The sequence below is a fragment of the Myotis brandtii genome, unplaced genomic scaffold, assembly GCF_000412655.1.
Source record: "Myotis brandtii unplaced genomic scaffold, ASM41265v1 scaffold208, whole genome shotgun sequence".
In the NCBI taxonomy this organism is placed as follows: Eukaryota; Metazoa; Chordata; class Mammalia; order Chiroptera; family Vespertilionidae; genus Myotis; species Myotis brandtii.
In genome coordinates, this window is record NW_005357764.1 from 3026622 (window position 1) to 3049434 (window position 22813).

Below are 22813 nucleotides of genomic sequence, written 5' to 3' on the forward strand. Positions count from 1 at the left end.
AGGCACATTTGAAAATTCATTTCTCTGTTGCAGATAAAGGAAGACCTAGATCTAAAAAAATAACAGAGAGTGGAAGAGGGAAACGATATTCATACAAATTACCCCAAGAATACAACATAGAGACTGTAGTGGTTGCAGACCCAGCAATGGTTTCCTATCATGGAGCAGATGCAGCCAGGAGATTCATTCTAACCATCTTAAATATGGTAGGCAAACTTTAAAGTGCGCTTGGAATTTTTTCAAGAAAACTCTAAGGAAGAAATGTGTGAGTATAATGAAGTTCTTTAAAAATTCATTACTGTTCCTTTCTTTTATTGACATCAGTAAAAAAAAATATTTAGGTTTACCACATTGATCTGTCTCAAAAAAGATATCAACATAATAATTCACATCGTCTAGTAAAAACAACAACCCTTATTGTTCATTGTGATGTGGCAAAACTCTATTAGTCTTTTCTCTCTTTTTTTGTGCCCATCTTTTCATTTTCATTTGTAAAGGCCATTTGCTGAAGTGGGCAGAAATGTTATAATATTTTTTAATGTGCATGATCCTACCCAAAATACTCTGGATTGTGAGGTGGAATAAAAATGGAGGTTGGTAACCCATTGAGCTCTTATATAGGTATGTAAAATTAGGTTTCAGCTATAATACTAGTTAATGAGTAAGACCTGATAGCTAAGAGCTAAATTTTTAATCAGCTGAATTGTTCGTAGCCAACTTTAGTTGACAATATCCGCACTGCAGAAATCTAGTTTGCACCTAGCATCTTATGGATGCTTACTGCCTAGTCAATCCTTTGACTTAATTGCGTATGGTTTTGAGTAAACCTCCTTCAAGGCAGAATTAGAAGGTCATAGTGAAGAGTGGTTCTTAGGGGGAGAATAAATAAACATACATAAAAGCGAAAGGCAAATGTCCATTTTTAATTCCAGTTACCATATACTGGCGAGCACTACTGATTCAAGGATAAATATGTTACGTTTTTGTAAAATTTCCATTTTTTACTATTTTTTTTTGTTATTTGGTTTGTTTTCCCAGCAAAAAGATTTTCCCACACTGCAGTCATTTCAGTGTATGTTCAGCTACCCCCTGAACACTCTGCCAACTTTCAACTAGTGCTATCTCTGAGAGCATGGGTTTGGTGTGTCAGTGTTATATTTTCTATTCCAAATTAAATAAGTGCTAAATTTTACAAAAACTCCACATACCACATAAAAATTCACCTTGCTTTCCATCATTTCAACATGCATCACGTTTTGAGAAAATCTGTTATAATGATGGTCTGAAACCATTAAGCAGCCATGACCCACAAGCGTGTCTTCATGGGATCTTTGAAAAGAGGAGCTTTGAAGTCGTGTTTCTATTTGACAGCTAGGTGTTTCTATTTGACAGCTAGCCGGGGAGAGAAAAAAGACTCCAAGGAATGAATTGGGACGTGGCATAAAGCAGGCTGAGTTTTGAGGACTGTTTCTCAGAAGAAAGGAAGACACTGGCATTTTGTGAATTAAGAATTAAGACAAATTCTAGATTTTAGTTACCAAAATTCTTCTCTTCAGTGTCATCAAAGCCCACCCTTCTCTCAGCACCCCATTGAAATGCCCAGACTAAAATGAATGAGCTAAGTTACTGCCTAGTAAGCTAATTTTTTAAAAATAATTAAAAAATTAAACATATATAAGATTTCCCAACTAAATGGACACTGCTCCCATTTCTGGGCTTTTAGAAAAATTAAGATGCTTTTCAGTTTTATTTTAGGATTTTTTATTTTTATTTGTTTTTAGGTTTTTAACCTTTTCCAACACAAGAGTCTTGGTGTGCAGGTCAATCTTCGTGTGATAAAGCTTATTCTGCTCCATGAAACTCCAGTAAGAAAGTCTTGAGTTTTTTGTTCTAAATTAAGTGGGTGAGAGGTTTGTGTTCAGCTACTTTTAAGTAAAGGGAATGTTAGGGATGTACTTTTTATTGACCTAAAATCCAGAAATCCCCACTGAATCACTTAGAATATGCATAAACTGGTCTTTAGTTTTGGTTAATACCCCAATTTTTATTCCAAAAATGGAATGTTCTTAGTTTCCAAGGACCCTGACCACAAACCTTAACTTTCTAAAAGTAATTTTAAAAAGTCATATTTAATGACAGTTTTATTTTCTTCTCTAAACATGTACGTGTAAAGCCTTTTCTTATCTGCAGCTCATTTTAAATGAGGACTATTCTGTGACATCATTTTAGCATGCTGCTTAGCTGGCACTTTGTAAAAACGTTTGTTCTTAAATTATAGAAATAATGAGTTACATTAGTCTAAAAGTTCCACATTCTCAATATTCATTGAACTTCTCCTTTTCTGAAGAGTGTTGAACAGATTTTGTAATTATTGTACCTTCACAAAGCTCTAAGATTTTTACTGCAGGCTAAATTAATCCTTAATGTCTTCCAGGTTCTAATTAATGTTATGGTCAGCAGTTTGCTTTAGTAATTCATGGCGTCCCCTCAGTTTTTAGTGTTTTGTATATCTGAGGATAATTTGCCCTGAAGTGAAATCTCTTCTTTTACAGGCAGATCTATATATTGGGCACCACGGAGAGAAAATGCTGGAGAGTTTTTGTAAGTGGCAACATGAAGAATTCGGCAAAAAGAATGATATACATTTAGAGATGTCCACAAGCTGGGGAGAGGACATGACTTCCGTGGATGCAGCTATTCTTATAACAAGGTAAATTTCCCAAAGCCACTTATGACATTCCTAATTCCACAGCCATGCTAGTAATCCTACCAATCCCTTCACCGAATGCTTTTATTCTAGATTTTGTGTTCCCAGAAACGTTTGGCATAGTGATGTTAGTCAGTTTCCCTCAAATCATAATAATTGGTTTTTGAACTGCCATTCATTGGGTGGTATGTTGACAAAACATTTGGCTAGTTAATTTTTAAGTAAAATTTTGCTTCAATTTTTGATGTGAAGATATAGTCATTGATAGTGATAAGTGAAAACTATGGTTTAACTTAGTGGACCTTTGAAATTATGGGCCCAAACTATATATTTTTCAGTCATCACTATATAAAGCAATCCAATATATTAAATTTAGAAATTGACAAACTTTCTAGTTCAACCTGAGAAAAAAAGTTTCAATTAAGTTTTGAGGTAATTAATTTGAGCTGCGTTGTGAATGTCTGTAGTATTCACAAGTTTTGTAATGCAGCATTATGTCTAAATATAAGGAAGTGAAATAATGAGTAAAAAGATACTATCCAGGAGCATTGTATATTAATAACTATTGGTAAATGTATCTTACTTAGAGGTAGTAAAAATGATGATAATTTTTCAGTAACAACTTGATTTTAGTATCAATAATGTTGACATTTCACATCGTATAATACACAATATTATGTGATTTAAATGTGATTTTTTTGAAATGAGTCTATTAAATGCATGATAGCTTCTGTTGCTGAATCATAAAAAACTATTCTAGCGATACATCTATATTAATCAAAGCGTAATATGCTAATTAGACCAGACATCCTCACGGACGTCCTTCCAGACGACCTTCCGGATGAAGCCGCAGTGGCAGGGGCTGAGGCAGAGGCCCCAGGTTGCCGCAGCGGGTGGGGGTGGAGGCCGTGGTGGATGGGGGCCAAGGCAGCTGTGGTGGCGGCGCGGGGCCAAGCCCCTTGCACGAATTTCGTGCATCGGGCCTCTAGTAATTCATAAAGTGAAAAAAATCTTTATGTAAGAACATGCCTGGACTTCCACAGTTAGGTATACTTGATACTGTATTAATAAGCATACAATTGTAAAATATTTATTTGGCATCTACTTTCAATCATTGGTGAATGAGCAATATAAAACTAAAACTCTTGAAAGAAGGAAAATTTATTAACAACACCAGTCAATCCAGCTTTTGCCTTTTGACAATTAAAAAAATTTTTTTGTTTTTGTTTTTAATCCTCACTAGAGGAGTGAGGCTATATTTTCTATTGATTCTAGAGAGAGTGGAAGGACTGGGGGTGGGGATTGGACCTGAAACCCAGGTACATGCCCTTGACTGGAAATGAACACGTGACCCTCTGGTACGCGGGCCGATGCTGTAATCACTAGCCAAGGCACAATTTTTTAAATACAATTCGCACCCAAGGATATGTTTATTGATTTTAGAAAGAGGAAAGGAGGAAGGAGGGAGGGGAAGAGAGAAAGAGAGAGAGAAACATCCATATGAGAGAGAAACATTAATTGGTTGCCTTCCATGTGCTGTGCCCTGACTGGGAATTGAACTCACCACCTTTTGCTGTGTGCTCCAACCGAGCCACAGAGCCAGGATGATTTTTTGACTGCAAGCTGAAATCTAGGTAGAGCACAGTGGACTCTTACGAAGGGAAAGGTGCTAAGAAGTCTGTGTGTAGATGATCTGTGAGACCTTTGAAAGACTAGTTTGATATATATAGACATAAACTGCCCAAAATTTATCAGAGTGCTGTTGTTATGGAGTTTAGATTTAAAAAAGATACTAGCAACTGAGCAGATTCAGGCCATAAGAGTAGATCAACCTTGTTAATACCTTATTATTACACCTGACATTTAGCTGAAAAAAACAGGACGGCTGTGCTTTCCTAGAAGGAACCATGATCCAGAGAGATGCCTGCCCTTGACCTGCCCTAACAAAGCCTGAAGCCACACCCCAATACGATCTTTAGGGGAGATAGAGTTTGGCGTTTGAGTCCCACTGATTTACAAAGGTTTGGGAATCATCTCTTGAGCTTTGATAGATTCTTCCTACCAAAGAATAAACTCAAATCGACCAAAGTTCAGATTGATTAGCCAATTGAACTGCCTCCTACAATAAAAGTTAGTACTCTTCAGAGGAAGATAACAGAATCTTGAATCTCTATATCATCCACAATGTCTAAAAGATAATATCAATTAGCCAAGTAATGAGACATGAAAATGTGACCCATAGTCAAGGAAAGTAGTCAATAGAAACTGACCTTGATAGCTTAGATGTTGGATTTACCAATTAACTTAGTTGTAATTGGAATCTTATGAGAAGCAAATGAGAATGAGTAAAAAAAGTTATTTGAAGATGTAATGGCCACAAGTTTCCCCAAGCTTGATAAAAATTTATAGACATAGGCATATCATAGGAAAATGGTGAAAACCAAAGATACAGAAAATTTTTTAAAATTTTCCAGAAAAAATAGATACATTCCACAGGGGAAACAATGTTAAGATCAACAACTGACTTCCCATCTGAAAAAAATTAGTCCAGAAGACAATGGAGTGATCTCTCTATTGTAAGGGGACTAATCCTATCAACAAAAGTTATTAATGAGTCCTTAAGGGTATTTTATTAATCTATGAAGGAGAATTCACACACAAACACACACCAGTTATCTATAACTAACATCACGCTTAATAGATATTTTTAAAATTATAGGCAAAAAAAAAAAGGTCTATATTCATTCAGGTTATTTAACAAGTAACTAAGATTTAATTTCTTATCTCATATTTCTCTCAATTGTCTGCTAAATTTTCACACATTTATTTAAATTATACTTAATTTTTTTATTTTCTCAGTTACATTGTTAGGATTGTTAAATTATACTGTTTAAATTATTTTTATTCAAATTATATTATTAGAGTTGCTAAGATATATTTTGAAAGCATGCATCTTTTCTATGGTGAAGGTCCATTTCATGATATTTCAGAGTGATAGGGTAAATTTGGAAAGATGGTCATTTTCTTTTTATTTTTTTTTGTTAATCCTCATCCAAGGATATTTGGATTTTTTTATTTTTTATTATTATTATTTTTAGAGAGAGTGGAAGGGAGGGAGAGAGACAGAGAGAAACATCGATGTGAGAGAGACACATCGATTGGTTGCCTCCTGCATGCACCTCAACCAGGGCCAGCATCATGTCTGCAACCGAGGTACCTGCCCTTGACTAGAATCAACCCGGGACCCTTCAGTTCGTGGGTGGATGCTCTATCCACTGAGCAAAACTGTGTAGGGTGACGGCCATTTTCAATCACTTTATTTTGGGGGCCCTCTAAGAAATCAGCTTATACTAAAATTTATCTTGTTTATGACTTGAAGCATTTTTTATTAGAATAAGATTAACAAATATTACTTAACTCTACCAAAAGTTTAATGAATTGCTTTTGTAAAAATAAAAGAGTAGCAAATATTGCTATTAGTGAAGATGATTAGGATCCCTAGAGAACATGCAGACTTTATTTCTTTATTTTTAATATGAAATTATGTCCTGTTTTATAGTAATTCTGCATGACAAGGTTCTTAAAATATATTTTATTTTTATATAGTACTAAATATTATATTTCTGAAGAAAGAATTTATAGTGACATATAATCCATAGTATTAGTTATGATCATGTAAATTATTGTATGTGGTTAATTTGAACTTCTAACCTGTGACCACCAATCTGATATAGACAAATTAGATTTCCAGAATGCATTAACCATAAGTGATTTTATATTTTTATTGCTTGATTGATGAAATCTGTCTTTCTTCTCATAGTGTAGGTTTTGGAAATACTGCTTGAGACTAAAGAGGATAATAATTATAATAATATATTTTTTCTCTTTTTAAAAATTTAATACATTTATTATAGAAATTTGAGAAGTACAAGAATAAAAAATAAAATATTAGCCTGTAATTCCACTACCTAGGAGTAATTATAGGTAACATTTTAAAGTATATTCCTTCAGCTTTGTTTCCTATGTATTTGTTGTAACTAAATACATATATTTATAATATTGAGCTCATACTCTTTATGCAAGTTTTGTCTTGCCTGACCAATATTGCGACATTAATTTAATTAAATTAATTAAATTATCTACAATGCCATTTTCAATTCAAAACAGTGTGAAAAAATAACATTCTGCAACTAATTTATTTTCTTCTGTGATAAAGCTTTAAAAGTCACACTTTTGAAATTAAATTTATTGGAGTGGCTAAGGTTTCAAGTGCACATTTCTATGATACCTGATCTTGTATATTGCATTGTGTGCTCACCACCCAAAGTCAGTCTTCTTCCATCACCATATATTTTACACCTTTTACCCTTTACTACCTCCTCAAGCTGCTTCCCTCTGTGTGTATGAGTTTTTATTTGTTTTTATTATTGGTTCATTTATTGCTTTCAGTTTTATATATCACATGTGAGTGAAATCATATAGTTCCTAACTTTTTCTGTCGGACTTATTTCGCTTAGCATTATATTCTCAAGAAAGATGAAATAAAAGCCACACTTTAACCACACTTTAACCACTCTTCATAATTATTTCCCTTGCTGCTAGTCTTCACAGGAGTTCTCTTAAAAAAGAAAAGTTGTGTGATGTATTTGAAGAAAATATAAGGAATAATAAAATTAACAGCTGCCTGTTTACCACTCTATAGCAGAAAGAATATTATTCATGGAGTTTAAGTGCCCATTTCATTTACAATACACTAGAGGCCCGGTGCACGAAATGCGTGCACTTGGTGGGGGGGCTCCCTCAGCTTGGCCTGCACCCTCTCACAGTCTGGGACCCCTTTGGGGATGTCCGCCTGCTGGCTTAGGCCCGATTCCCCCGGGGATTGAGCCTAAGCTGGCAGTCAGACATCCCTCGCATATTCCAGGGCTCTCGCAATCCGGGACCCCTTACTGCCCGCCTGCAGCGGAGCCGGGAGAGGCTTCCACCATCACCGCTGCACTTGCCAGCCATGAGCCCAGGTTCTGGCTGAGTGGCGCTCCCCTATGGGAGCACACCGACCACCAGGGGGCAACTCCTGCATTGAGTGCCCTCTGGTGGTCAGTGCACATCATAGCGACTGGTCATTCTGCTGTTCAGTCGATTTGCATATTAGGGTTTTATTATATAGGATATTTTTCCTTAAAAATCTAGTCCAAACATTTCCTTGTTTATAAACAGTTCTTTAGGAAACACTGTTGCATAATTCCCAAGTAATGCATGAACATCTTTTTTTTTTAAAATATATTTTATTGATTTTTTTACAGAGAAGAAGGGAGAGGGATAGAGAGTTAGAAACATCAGTGAGAGAGAAACATTGATCAGCTGCCTCCTGCACACCTCCCATTGGGGATGTGCCCGCAACCAAGTACGTGCCCTTGACCGGAATCGAACCTGGGACCTTTCAGTCCACAGGCCGACGCTCTAACCACTGAGCAAAACCAGTTAGGGCTGCATGAACATCTTTTTATGGTAAAGTTGCTCAAAGGTAACCAGTGTTGAGTTGGTATGTAATCTACAGAACATTGTTTCATGTTATACACAGTTTCCTCTATTGTTTTTTTTCTCACTCTATACTATGATTTGTAAGTCCTTTCCTGTCATTAATTGTCCACAGAAGCCCTGTATGTGTTCCTTTACATGGCAAAGGGGACTTTGTAGATGTGATTAAGGCTGTTGAGATGGAGAGAGTATTTATCCCAGAGTATTTAGATGAGTCCAATGTAATCACAAGAATCTTAAAAGATGGAAAAGGGAACAGAAGTCAGAGTCAGAGAGACTGGACGATGCTATACTTGCTGGCTTTTAAGATTGTGGAAAGGCCACGAACCAAAGAATGCAGGCGGTCTCTAGCTGCTGGAGAGGGCAAGCCCACAGATTCCACCTCTGAGCCTTTGGAGAAATGCAGCCTTGATGATACCTTGATTTTAGCCCAGTAACACCTATATTTGGCTTCAGATCTCTAGAACTATAAGATAATACACTCCTGTTGTTTTAAGTAACTAAGTTTGTGGTAATTTGTTACAGCAGCAATGGGAAACTGACATAACCATATTGGTCGATATCATTTGGAGGGAGGAGCAGACATTTTATTGCATGTGCGTGTCCTAATTTATATAACTACTCTATATTTGTACAACTTTATGATTTTTTTCACATTTAAAGTAAAACATATAAACATCTTTATGTATGTATGGTTGTAAGCATGTGCTACTATTTATTTAGGGTGATTAAATAGTACTTGTGTCCTGGCCGGGTGGCTCAGTTGGTTAGAACGTCATTCTTTACACCAGGGGTGGGGAAAGTCTGGCCTGCGAGTCATATAAGGCCCATGAAATCATTTGGTCTGGCCCTGCCAAGGCATTAGGGGTGAGTTAATTAAACGTTTGACCAAATATAGCAGGCTAAGTTTTAAGTTGATAATTTTGTATGGCCTGCAAATGATATTTATATATCCAAATGGGCCTTGGCAGAAAAAAGACTCCCCACCCCTGCTGAACACAGTTGGGCTCGATTCCTGGTCAGGGCACGTACCTAGGTTGCAGGTTCAATCTCTGGTCGGGGTACATATGGGAGGTAACCAATCGATGTTTCTCTCTCACATCCATATTTCTGTCATTCTCCTTTCCTCTCTCTCTAAAATCAATAAATATATCCTTGGTGAGGACTAAAAAAATAGTACTTGCTATTGTGTTTAGAAATATAATCTTCCTTATAGTCAAATGCCCGTAAAATGCAATCAAACTTCATGTTTAGCCATAGGGCTAGGGTAATATATTAAGAGAATGAACTGAAGGTAATAATCCTATATAATAAAAGCATAATATGCAAATTGACCGAATGGCCGAACAGCGGAATAATGACGACCATCTGGGACCATGCTATGACACCCACTGGCACCAGGCCAGCTAAGGCAGGTGCAATCCGATTGGTCGGGAGCCCAGCCATCACCCCATGATTGCCTCGCAGAGGGAGCCCAGGCCACTGGCCGGCAGGCTGCAGCAGGTGGGCGGAGCCACCCTCTGTGAGGGAAGCCCCACCCTGGTCCCGGGTGCTGGCAGCCAGGGGAAGGAAGGCCTCCTCTCGCATGAATTTCGTGCATCGGGCCTCTAGTATCTAAATAATATTCTCCAGGAACACATACAACAACCTGTATTTTATAATTTCAATCTGCAGGATCAGGTCAATTGATAAAATCATTATTCAGACTCAGATTTTCAAAACTTGTACTGCCACATGACTAAATATGTATTCTCTATGCCCAAATTATAATTTTCAAAGCTAAAGACAAAATAAGGCAGTATTATTTCTAGCATATCTTTTAGTTATGGAAAGAAAACCCAAGCTTCACTGTTTAAACAGGACTTCTGTTCAAAACCTAATGGAAAAGCCTTTTTTGTTACAGTTTTGCTAAGCCATGTCATTTCATGGAAAAAAAAATTTGTATACCTCCCCAATCCTTTAGCAGAAATGGTGACTTCAGGTTTTTGCACCCTGATAAGTAGGTCTTGGAATAAGGCTTAGTAGGTTGCTTCTGGGTGTGGGTTTTCTTTTTTCTTTTCTTTTCTTTTTTTTGGCGGGGGGTGGGGGGGCGAAGTAATGGGAATAAAAATCTTGAAAAAAGAAAAAGATCTGTCAAAGACTATACACGTATTAAATATTAATAGGTACTGACAAATAATTCTCCCTAGCTTCACCTGTGGAGATAAGGCTTATGTGGTGGGTCACTGTTTCTCCATAATAGTGTGTTCAGTGCCGTAGCAGCGAAATCAGCCCACTGAAGCGGAAGTGGCCTCGCACCATTTGATCAGGAAAGTCTAAGCGAATGGGTTGACTTTAAAGGAGAATCTCTTTTTAGTTAGTGTAAGCATAAAGATGATCAGGTCTTCAGCTTTGCCAGGAACCTGTGAAAAATAAAACAAATATTTCACTATCATGGATTTCACGTGCTTATCCATATTTGACAAATTAAAGTCAAATCCAGCCTGATTTCTAATGAATGATCATCTTAGATAATGATGAAATGTTGTCGGTTACATGAACACATGGGTAGGAAGAGATGTTAGCTCCGTTATTAATTTTGGTTTCAACTAAAATGAATGTTTGTATAAATCCAAACCTATCTGCAATAATATCTTTGTTAAAGTTCTGTGGATACAATGAAGTAAATAGTTTCAAGCTGACCTAGTGCTTATGGGCTCATAGTAACAAAAAACACAAAACATTTTCCCAACTGTCAACTCTATGATTTCTTAGTGTAATTTACACGTTTCTCTTTTAAATCAGGGAGAAGACCTATGTCTGTGTTTCTTGAAAACACCCTTTAATTTAGAATTTCATTTGGTTAATGATCGTTTTGCCATTCCTATTTACTAAAATGCTCCTGGTTGATGTACAGTACTTCTGAAAGTTAGTTTCAAACTAATGACATTGGCAAGCAAGATAGAAAATTTAATATTAGAAATGGCAGAAATATATTAATTTAATACAAATCATCGAATAATATTTGAATGAGTCATTTATAGGTATAACCCAGGGCACTATAAAACACTACAATGAGACTTATTCTCAGATGCATCTTCATTCTTGGAAATTAAAGGCTATATTTCATTTTTTTTCAGTATAAATCAGAACTTAAGCAGAATTTATTGGCTTTCTCAGTTGCCAAAGTCTAACAGTATCGTTTCCATAAACTCACATAATGAAACTCTATGATGCAGACTTCAGGCGCACTGAGCCAACGTGAGCCAAAAATTAGAGAATTTGAATTCACATGATCACTGGTCTAGGCAAACAAATCCCCCAGCCCCCCCCCCCCAATAAATCTTTGAATATTATGAAATTAAGAATATATTTTGGTCCTCTGGAAAGAAATTGAAGATTACGAATTGCAGTCTGACCTGAAGTTTTGAAGTGCTGCTGACAATATATTCATTCGTCAATTGTACTGAGAGGTATTTCCAGTGCTTTTGGATAAAAGACCATGTCTTTTTTGAAAAAATGTGCTTTATTCATCTGTTTGCTAAGTGAACAGAAATTGGCTGTGTGAAGAACGAAGTGCCCTTGACAATAAGCAGTACATTTGTCATAGTTTTATCATGTTGTTTAGTTACAGATGCAGTCCCTTGCGTCACATTATGTAAATCAAATAGTCATGTTGCAGCCTCATGCATGATTATATGATGTATTGTACGTTTAGAAAAAGCACATGAAGTCCCTTTTCCCCTACATCTGAATATACTTTGTACTCAGTAATTCTTGGCCCTAAGGTGAAGAATTGATTTTGTGTGTTTCTCTAATTTTCTGCATTACCTATTATTCAGTATCATCTGTTTGGGTGTTTCTCTCTCCATTTGCTGGCAAAGTCAATTGCAAAATAGAACATCCATTTTTTAATGCAATTCCCCTGGCTTCTTTCTCACCGATCCTGGGGCCCTTATCACATTACAGAGGTAATCGTGTTCATCCTCTTCTTTGCCTTCCGAAGAGAAGCCTATGTTATTTATCTTTGTAGTCTTCCCTTATCCAATGCTTGGCATATAAGAGGCACTTAATGAATCCTACCATATCCAATTGTATAGGGAGGTTGTGTGCTACACAACAGTAGAGGGAGCCATTTATAGTGTTGCATATGCAAATGTATCCCTAGAGTTAAGCAATATACAACCTATATTCTAGGTCTGGTGTCCCTGTGGTAGATTTGATTTCTGTATCTCCTGATCCAGAGAAAGACTAACTACCTGGCCATTTACTGGTAAAAAAAAAGAATGTCAGCTAACCTTTTTCATTCTTCTTTATCTGTAGTTATAGTCAGACTCTGAATATGTTACACCACTGGTGGGGATATATTTTCCTCTTTCATTTGGTGTTGCTTTTGAACCACAGAGACCAATTTACCCCAGAAAAAGTGTTGTTTTGGATTTTTTTTTTTTGATAGCTGGAGGAGATTCTGTGTAGTACTTAGAATCAAGGGGAGAATTAAAGAACCATGCATTAAGAAAGATAGTAAAGGGGAAGGGGGTTGGGAAAAAAAAGACAATGGAGAAGGAAACTCTAGAAATCTCAGCTGCTAGGTTTGGATGATCCAGGGCCATTTACAGTCTCTTAGGCTATCATCCACTTTAGATTTTCTGAAAAAATATTATCAGTTGCAGTCCATGTGAACATCTTGTTTAGGTAGTTATGCAGTCTTTTAAAGAGTTTGGTAAAAGTAGATGCATGATATAAAATATAATAATAGAATAAGGCTTATATGGCTAGTTTCTATGTATATTAAGATCTAATGTTAACAATAAACAAATATGTTTCACTATGCTTAATTATCACATGATTGGTCACGGATTGGTTCATTTCTTTTAATTATGTGGTAATCTGGCTGAGTAGGTGATCAGAAAGTCTTCTCATTTGTAGGCATATAGAAATTATAAAAAAAAATGTAATAAAACCCCTTTATATGCACAGATAAGCCAAAAACAAAGAGGGCTCTGGCAAAAAAAAAAAAGTAGCATGCTTCTGAGATCATGTGATAGCTGCCCTGGGAAAGGTTCGTTGGACTTAAAAATCTGAGTTCTTGCGTTTAGCTCCCACATGAAGAAAAACCTGTGAGATTGTGCAGAGTAGGGAAGTGGACCTGAAACGATGACATACAGCCAGAGCCTGTAGATGGCTATTCCTCTCATGACAGTGTGATCTGGTAAGAGCTCTGCAAACAAACATAAGTTGTCAACAGGAAGCGTTTTGTCTCAACCATGATCCCAAGTTGGGTGAAGCAGCCCCTCCCTGGGATTCACTACCACGGACATCATCCAGCCACTGAGGCACGGAGCGAAAGCCTATGCAGAGCGCTCTGCAGTGGCCCTCTTTCAACTTATCCTACATAAGGCAGCCACAACTGAGTTCAGCTAAATGAGTTCACAGTAGAACTCCAAAACGCCAAAGGACAACATCTTCCATTGTAAAAGCCAAGAATTGTGATAAAGAATACTTAAAAAAAAAAAAAGCTGACAGTGATTATAAAAGCATATTCTCATAATTAAAAGCACATAAAAACATTCCAAAAATGTTAGAATAAGGTGGTTTTTAAAAAAGCAGTTGACTTGAAAATTAAAGAAAATTAAACACCTATAAAATAAATGTATTTATACTTGAAATCTTAATTTGTAAGTTGGAAATCAGATTAGATGCAGATGAAGGGAGCGCTAGAAAATTGGATGATAGAGCTGAGGGAATTCTCCCCGAAGGCTGCACAGAATGGTTAACAGATGGAAATACTAAACTGTGCTTGAGAGTTACAGACATTAAAATGAGGACTTATATGCACCAGAAGGAGTTTCAGGAGAAGAGAGTAGAGAGAATGTGAGAGGAATTAGCTAAATAGAAAATGGTAAGAATTTTCACGTGTTCATGGATCTTCTAATTGAAAGCATACCAATGCCAAAGAAGATAAATAGAAACAAACTTGGTATCTAGACACATCTGAGTAAGACTGTAGAACTACAAAGACAAAAATAAATTTTAAACTTAACCAGAGACCATGACCTATGCCAGTTATAACTAAAAAAAAGAAAAAAAAAGAAATTAACTAGAATGCAAGTGTATGGAAGAAGAGCAAGGTGATTGCAGACTTCTAATCTATATTTATGAATGCTAAACATTTTGCTTTCACATAGTGTGCCTCAAAATTTTATACTTTGTTTTGGAATGCTCTCCAAGACATGGTAGTCAAGTAAAGAGAAAATCATAGAATATTATTCACGGTTAGATCCCAGCTGTGTAAAAATACTAAATTCTTAATAAATACTAAATTCGTGCTCTATTAGAACAATTATTATCAGTCTTTTTAAAAATTTGCTAAGCTTAAGATATAAAATGTTATGTTGTTTTAAGTTGTACTTCTCACGTTTAAATCTGCAATCTGGAAATTATTTTTGACTCATGTGAAGTAGAGATCTTACAATATTTTTTAAACAGGAAGCCATGTCCCAATACCAGATACTATTATTTTATAATAAAAATATGAAATCCTGTAAAAATAAAAACAGGATGGAATTTTACTTTGGAAATATTGTCTGTGAAGTAGGAGAATGTGTTTCAGGATCATATCAGGTAAAATGGTATAAAAATTTCGCACATTTTCTTAGAACTAAAAAATTATTTAATCTGATATTCAGTTTTATTAAATTCTTGGAGATAAAGATAGTGGCTTATTATTCAAACAAATATTAAAATAAGTTACATAGTCTCTATTATTTGTGGAAAAGTTTAACTTTATATTTTTCTTTCTAGGAAAGATTTCTGTGTACACAAAGATGAACCATGCGATACTGTTGGTAAGTGTCTATATAAATTTTTACACTTTTGAGGAGTTCTGGGGACCTTGAACACACCATTTGTTTAAATATAGGAAATTTTTGCAGGGTGCTGTTTGTAATAGGATATTTTTAGAATGTCAGAGATCTATATTTTCAACCTATATGTTAAATCATTTGCCAACACTTCAGTTATGAATGGAACAGCTTAAAGATATGTATACACTGTATTTGAAAACAATTAAATTATGCTTTAAGAATATAATGGGTCCCTGGTGGCTCAGTTGGTTGGAGTGCTGTCCTCTACACCAAAAGGTTGCTGGTTCAATTCCTTGTCAGAGCGCATATGGGAGGCAACTGATCTATATTTTTCTCTCACATTGATGTTTCTCTTTCTCCCTCCCCCCTTCCCCCCCCCTTCTCCCTTTCACCTTCCCTCCCCCCCCTTCCCTTCTCTCTAAAAATAAATAAAATAATATCCTTGGGTGAGGATTTAAAGAAAAAAGAATATAATGAGCCTTTATTTTCTCAGAGCTATAAATATGGGTTTAATAAAATTCTGTTATTTTTGATAAAGCAAGGCAAAATATATTAATGACAGTATGATTGGCTTTTTAGGCTAAAATATTTGTTTTTAAGTTATATATGCTTGAAGTTATTTGCAGTAAAATAACAGTCTATTTAATTTGACTAATGACAATTTTCTATACATGAAGTAGCAAATTTTCTGTATTTTTGTCCTAGATATCTAAAATTCCTAAAGCATAACCATTTAGCCAATAGAATCCATACAACCAGAGTTCTTAAGTTTGAGAGAATGACCATATATATGTACATATAAGACATATGTAGGAGTCATAATTTGGTTTTGACATTATGTGGGGTTCATTTCTACAGGGTAATAAGTATCTTAACCATCTTGAGGTTCTACGTAAGATGAACAATAAAAAGGGGATAAAAACAGAATAAGGGGTTATGGGTCTTTAAAAAAATAATTCTAACTAATTTCATTAACTTCAGTTATCATCAACCTTCTCAGATTATTAAAATCTGAGATAATAAGTGGAAAATAGTTATAAAAGTGTCAAGAGGACGACGATGTCAAAGGAATGTTTGGTTCTGAAGGGACTTTAAGCATAAAAAGAGCTGGACAACTGAGAAAAAGCTGACTTGATTTTGGGATGATCTTGCCAATGTTACCTACCTGCTTCCTGCAGTTTTCCCCTCTTCTTGCCTGCATCTCCATAAATTAAATCTTAATATAGTTTAAATCAACCTAACCATGGACACTGTTGATTACCAATAAAGTTTGCCTCAAAATAATGACATTTTCTCCACTTAAACAGCTATGTTGCCCCTAATGCCTTTTTAACTATAGACCAATTTCTTTCTTCATTTATGCAGTCAGAGAGATCAGCAGCATCTTCCAATAATGATGCCCCTTTACAGCCTGGACTCATGGACTAAGGAAGCCAGTGCTGGTGGGAGGTGGAGCAATGTTTTCTTTTTTATTGTGACTGTTTCACATCTTGCTAAATCTGCTGACCAAAAATAGCATTATATTCACGATGTATATTATCTATGAGACTTATTTTCTGGTTTAAAGCATATTTGATTCATGAAGTAGCTTGGTGGGCTTGAACATTCAGGAAAGTGATGCAGTCAGTCCCAAGCTCTATTAGTCCTGTCCATAAAGTGACCCGTCTGCTACCCATCTGGCACCAGACTTAATTATTTCAATATTATTGTTTATATTCCCTATAGGAATGCCTGCTTGTAGTTTAAATGCAATGCTAAGATTTATGCTGTGCATTGCAATTTGAGCCACACTTTCATGGACATTATCTCATTTAATTCCTTCAAAATCTGAACTCTCTGCTTTTATAATCATTACTAGAGGCCCGTTGCAGGAAGATTCCTGCAAGAATAGGGCTTCCTGAGGCCGGAGCTCCCTTCTCAGCCACCTCGCTCCCTCCTGTCTCCACTGCCTGACTCCCTTCCGTCTCAGCCGCCTGGCTTTCTCCCGTCTCCGCTGCTGTCCCACCCAGCCGCCCATGGTCACACATGGAGGGCCGGATCGCTGCTGTCCCGCCCGGCCGCCCATGGTCACACACGGGAGGGCCAGATCGCTGCTGTCCTGCCTGACTGTCACGGGTCACAGATAGCAGGCCTGGGTGGCGGCGGGGCAGGCGGTGGATGGCGCTGTCCCACCCTGCCTGCAGTATGCAAATTTAATGGCCATCTTTGTTGGGTTAATTTGCATACTCTTCTGATTGGCTGATGGGTGTAGCGAAGGTACGGTCAATTAGCATCTTTGTCTTTTATTAGTGTAGATTATTTTATAGATAAAGAAAACCCTGAAGTAGAACAGAACATGGATTTGAAGTCAGGCTAGATCTAGATTTAAGTCAGAGTCTGATTTAAATCTAGATCCTACATGAATGTAGATACATTCATGTTACCTACATGAATATATGCACATTATTTAACACCTTGGAAGTTTGGGTTCCTCACATTTATTTATTTGTTTGTTTATAAATGTATTATTGATTTCAGAGAGGAAGGGAGAAAGAGATAGAAACATCAATGATGAGAGAGAATCATTGATCGGCTGCTGCCTGCACGCCCTCCATTGGGGATCAAGCCCTCAAACAAGGCTCAACCACTGAACCACACCAGCTGGGCCTCACCTCTATTTATTTTATTTTATTTTATTTTATTTTATAAAGCAAAATTTTTATAATTAACATGTGAAATTTCCCAATATTGCTTCTTTCATGTCTAAATTCCCTCATGAATAAATGGAGAAAATACTAGTACCACACTTCTTAGTTGTGGGGTTTAGTATCTACATGTTGTTATGGACCGTTCTGTGATTGTATTAAAATGTCAGTTACATTTGGCACAAAAATAGAGGCTATGTTATCGACTTCACAGAATGTTGTGAAGCTCTGACACTTGCAGAGGCAGCTAGTTTTTTAAAAAATATATATTTTTATTGATTTCAGAGAGGAAGGGAGAGGGAGAGAGAGATAGAAACATCAATGATGAGAGGGAATCATTGATTGGCTGCCTCCTGTATGCCCCCTACTGGGGATCGAGCCTGCAACCAGGGCATGTGCCCTTGATTGAAACCTAGGACCCTTCAGTCTGCAGGTCGACACTCTATCCACTGAGCCAAACCAGCTTGGGGGGCAGGTAGTTTTTAATTGGTGCTCAGTATGCACTAGTTTTTATCACTTCCTTTTATTTCCTGCAGAGAGGTTATAAATTTGCCCAGCATCACTGTTAGTAAATAGTGCTACTGGTCTCTGCTTCAGATCTTCTATTTCCTTAGTATAATGAGAATCAGCTCTCCTTTATAACACGAAGTGTTTGTTATAATAGAGGAAAATACAACTAGAACACTCAAGGTGAGAAGTATATATTTATTCTTCATATCCACCTCTGTGTTTTGTGCTCTAGGTAACTTTTTCAGCTATTTTTATCAGTTTATACAAATTTCCTATTTTCTTAATATGCTATTTTATCTGTTTGACTTATTTATCAAGATTCTTTATTTTAATGACTCTTATTTCTAGAGATTCCATTTATCGTTTTTTCCTCTATCTGCTGGGTGTTTCAATAATACATTGAGTTTTCCTCATGTTTTCAATCTCTTCTTTTAGGTACTAATCATTTAAAGTATATTTTTGAATCGTCACTAACTAATAATTTTAATATTGACATTCTTATCACTCTGGCTCCATTTCTTTATTTTCCTGAATCCTGTCCATGGTGACTTGTCCCTCACAGGCTATATACTTTTGTATTTGAGCTCTTAAGATTTAAAAAAAAATCTGTGGACATCCTGAGGGACCTGGAGGAAAGGGTGCCTCTCAAGAAATAATTTTTATTCACAAATATTATAGGGGTATTTACGTTAATTCCGTGGGTTAGTGTTCCTTGGAACATGAAAGTAATATAAATTAGGTATCCTAACTCTATGAGAGATTTCTTTAAAAAATTGAGTTTGTGTCAAAGCAGACAAGTTTTTATGCTATGACCTATGTCAGGGAGCAGTTTGTTTTGTTTTTCTGACCTACCCTTTCAGTGGGTTTAGCAGTTTTGTTGATGGAGAGGGAGATGGTACCTCCTTCCCCTCACCTGATGTAGAAGTCCCAGATCCAGGACGGACCACGAGCAGTCGCTCAGCGCTGTGGCTAAAGCTGAACAGCTTTGGGTTTGAGTGTGGCAGATGCTCACAGGCCACCAGCACATCAGAGCTGGCTCAAAACTCTGCATTTCCCTTCTTCAAAACTCTGCATTTCCCTTCTTTTCTTTAGGCCCATTGGAGGCTTTCCCTTACTTGTATACTCAGCCTTGCATTTAAGAGGATGTTTGTTATCTTTATTCCAGCATTTGTGTGTATAGGGTTGCAAACAAATTGTCTTGCTGCTAGAATTGGTATTCCAAGAACAACTTTTAAAGCGTTATTGTATATATTTCAGTGCACTCTGTAGCTCCACTTGGTGATTCAGTCCTCGTTTTCAGCATTCAGCTGTGCTCTGGCACCGATTTGGAGAATTGATGTTAGTTATGATGACTCCCACAAGATTTTAAAAAATAATTTTAGAAGCTGTTCTGCTTAAATTGTCTATATGCTATAAGCCAGTGATTCTCAAACTTTTTGGTCTTTATATTCTTCAGAATTTTTTATGTAAGTAATATTTATCAGTTGTCACTATAATAGAAATTAAAACTGAGAAATTATAAAAATAATTTATTTCAAATGAACAATAACTCATCAAATGTTAGCATAAAGAACATGCTTTTTTAAAAATAAAAATTATGTCATTCAAATTTAAAAATAGTGAGAAGACATGACTTTGTTTTAAATTTTTGCAAATCTCTTTATATCTATTTGGCTTATAGAGGACAGCTTATATCTGGCTTATATCTGCTTGTGCTTGTGTTGCCTCTTGTTATTTTGGTTGAAGTATACTAGGAAAATGTGGCCTCACAAAGATATGTAATTAGAAAATGGATGAGTATTTTTAGGTTATTATGGATGTGCTTTTTGAAAGTAAACTAAAACACGTGGTAGTGTCTTAATCGTTAGGAGAGTGCGGTATGGAATGTGAAATCACATTAGTAAACTTTTATATTTTGTTAAGTTAATATCTGTTGGTATATTTTATACTTTAAGTGGATGTGTTTAACTAAGTGTGGGTTTTTAGCATCATTCATTGGTCAATTAGAAAATATTGGTTCACTGAATTAGGCAGATTTTCTTAATGTTGACACATTTCTCTGTACAGTATATATAGAAACATCTCCTTTGTCAATATTATCATTGATCTAATCAGAAAAGTCTTTAAGCATCGGGAGGTTGTCAAGCTCACAGTGGCAGATAAAAGTTTTCCAATATTCTAATTTCACTAGGAAGCTTACAATTTATCATTAGGGAAAAAATGCTATCAGTTGATTTCCTTGGAGTAACAGGTTCTCTTTGTTTATTTTTGGGTAAAAGTCAGCCACGTGCCCAACCGGAATAACCATGTTTGTCCATCATTCTTTCAAGTACAAATGATATTCAATGAAAAACACATTTAGTTTAGCTCATAACTCAATCTCATGATACATTATCTTTTAGTCGGCAGCAGAAATGCTTTATCCATACTTCTTTTTTGTTACACAGATATTAGAAAATGGTTGTACGCAAGGGTTCAGATTTAATAAAATTAATACGTTTCATTTTGGTAATTTTAAAGTGGGATGGACATGTCTTCCCCTGGGAATAGTGGCAGTGAAAAATAAAATGACTGATGGTGAAGCGTGGTCCCACTGTTCTGATTTGTGCTAGGGGATCTTACCTACCCTTGCTTTTCATCAGTGCAAGTGTTGACACTTTTGATCTTGTGAGCCTCCTGAGGAGATCTGGAAAGATACGATGGAAGCCCAGGATTCTGCAGAACACTCTGAGAAATTTTGTCACAATCAGGGAATGATTGCTAATCAGTGGTGACAGTCATTGATTTTGTGTGTGTGTTTCATGAAATTTTTTAAGGACTTTGAAATATAGAAAATTGGCAAATACTTAGAGCTGGCAAAAGTACACGTTGATCAATATGAGTTGGCAGCTCTGAATATTTTCCTAATCCTTGTCGATGAGAGAAGCTGTGTGTCCAGATTTCCAGGTGTGGGGTGCTTTGCCCCTTTCTGCATTGTATTGCCAAGACTTAGATGCTTCAATATTGTTAATGAACTTTCTTCTCCCGCCTTTCAGCGGGTCGGAGTGATAGTTTTATTCTTCCGTATGCTTCTAATTCTGATGTTATGTACTTGCAGATTGTCAAACAGGCATACAGACCACCTGGGAAGCAACTGCCAAAAAGAAACATATTCACTAAAACATACTTAAATCACCCTTTAATGTTGACATTGTGCATGTGAGAATCTCCAGACGTTTCCCTTTCTGAACACCAGTATGTTCTCCAAACCGCATTTCAGCAGAAGTAATCATTTTATTGGGTGAGAAGAAGAGGTCAAGCCAATTTTTAAAAGTAGCTTAATTTTTTCATTAAACAGCAGTTGTAGCATTTTTTTCATGCATTGTGGCACCTAAAGCATAGAGAATTTCAGGGTAAAAATACTTAAAGAAATTGCTGACATTATCTCTCTACTTTAATACCCTTTGGTTAGAAATAGTTCTAAGTAGAGAGATATTTTTTTTCTACTGAAAAATCATATTAGTTTAACATTTAATATTTTTGAAATTTGTAATCCTTTGGTCTAGGCATAGAATAGAGTTAACTTTTTCTATATCATCTTACCTTTTAAATGAATTAGTAGTGTAATGAAGTCTTCAAAGGAGTTCAAATATATTTGTTGGACATTTACCATATTCAGAGTTCCTTGCTGAGTTCTGTGATGGATTCAAGGATGACACTGGGACATATACTTTAGCAAAAGAGATTATTAAACATATTAGAAACATGTATCAGCCTTAAACGTGGATGATTTTATATAAACTAGGGTCAGATTTGAAAGACCCAGAAGTCGTATTTGTGAGGTATGTTGTTATGAAGTTTTGCTCAGCGTTTAATGTGGATGTTCTCAGAAATGCAAAGAGAATATGTTCAGTGTGGTGGGCAGAATTCTACAGTGATAGTCCTAAGATTTTTCCTCTGGTTATTCAGTCAAACTTTAATCTAGGTAAAGCTGTGAAGGGATTTTGCAGATGTAATTACAGTCCTTCAGTAAATCTTAAAATATTGAGATCTAACTACATTTGCCCTGTAAAGCACAGGCAGGGAACTTAATTGTGCCAATAACGTCAATGAATTTGAAAGCTCGTACTTCCCCACACCTCAGCTTGGCTGACACCTTGATTTTGGCCTTGTGAGACCCTAAGCAGGGGACCCACTTAAGCGGTACCAGACTCCTGACCTATAGAACGGTATAATAATAAATGGGTAATACTTTCAGCCTCTACATTTATAATAATTATGTAGCAATAGAAAACTAACACATTCAGACTAAAGGATGCATATTGCTATTCACTAGAGGCCTGGTGCACGAAATTCATGCACGGGTAGGGTCCCTAGACCTGGCCGGCAGTCAGGGCCCATCTGGGCATTCCGGCTGCTGGCTGGGGCCGTCCTTCTTTCCGCACTGCCCCCTTGTGGTCAGCACACATCATGGCAAGCGATTGAACTCCGGTCTCCCAGTCAAACTCCTGAGGGGACAATTTGCATATTAGGCTTTTATATATAGACTA

The 22813-nt window shown here is 36.4% G+C and overlaps 1 protein-coding gene across 1 annotated transcript in view; it reads left to right on the forward strand.

The window, feature by feature from the left end:
• ADAMTS19 (ADAM metallopeptidase with thrombospondin type 1 motif, 19) overlaps nt 1–22813 on the forward strand; it is a 178231-nt gene that overhangs the window by 19457 nt on the left and 135961 nt on the right. Inside the window, exons 3-6 of the mRNA XM_005865612.2 lie at nt 34–206; nt 1782–1865; nt 2553–2710; nt 15029–15072. Of these exons, the coding sequence (XP_005865674.1) occupies nt 34–206; nt 1782–1865; nt 2553–2710; nt 15029–15072 (459 nt within the window). The remainder of the gene's footprint in view (nt 1–33; nt 207–1781; nt 1866–2552; nt 2711–15028; nt 15073–22813) is intronic.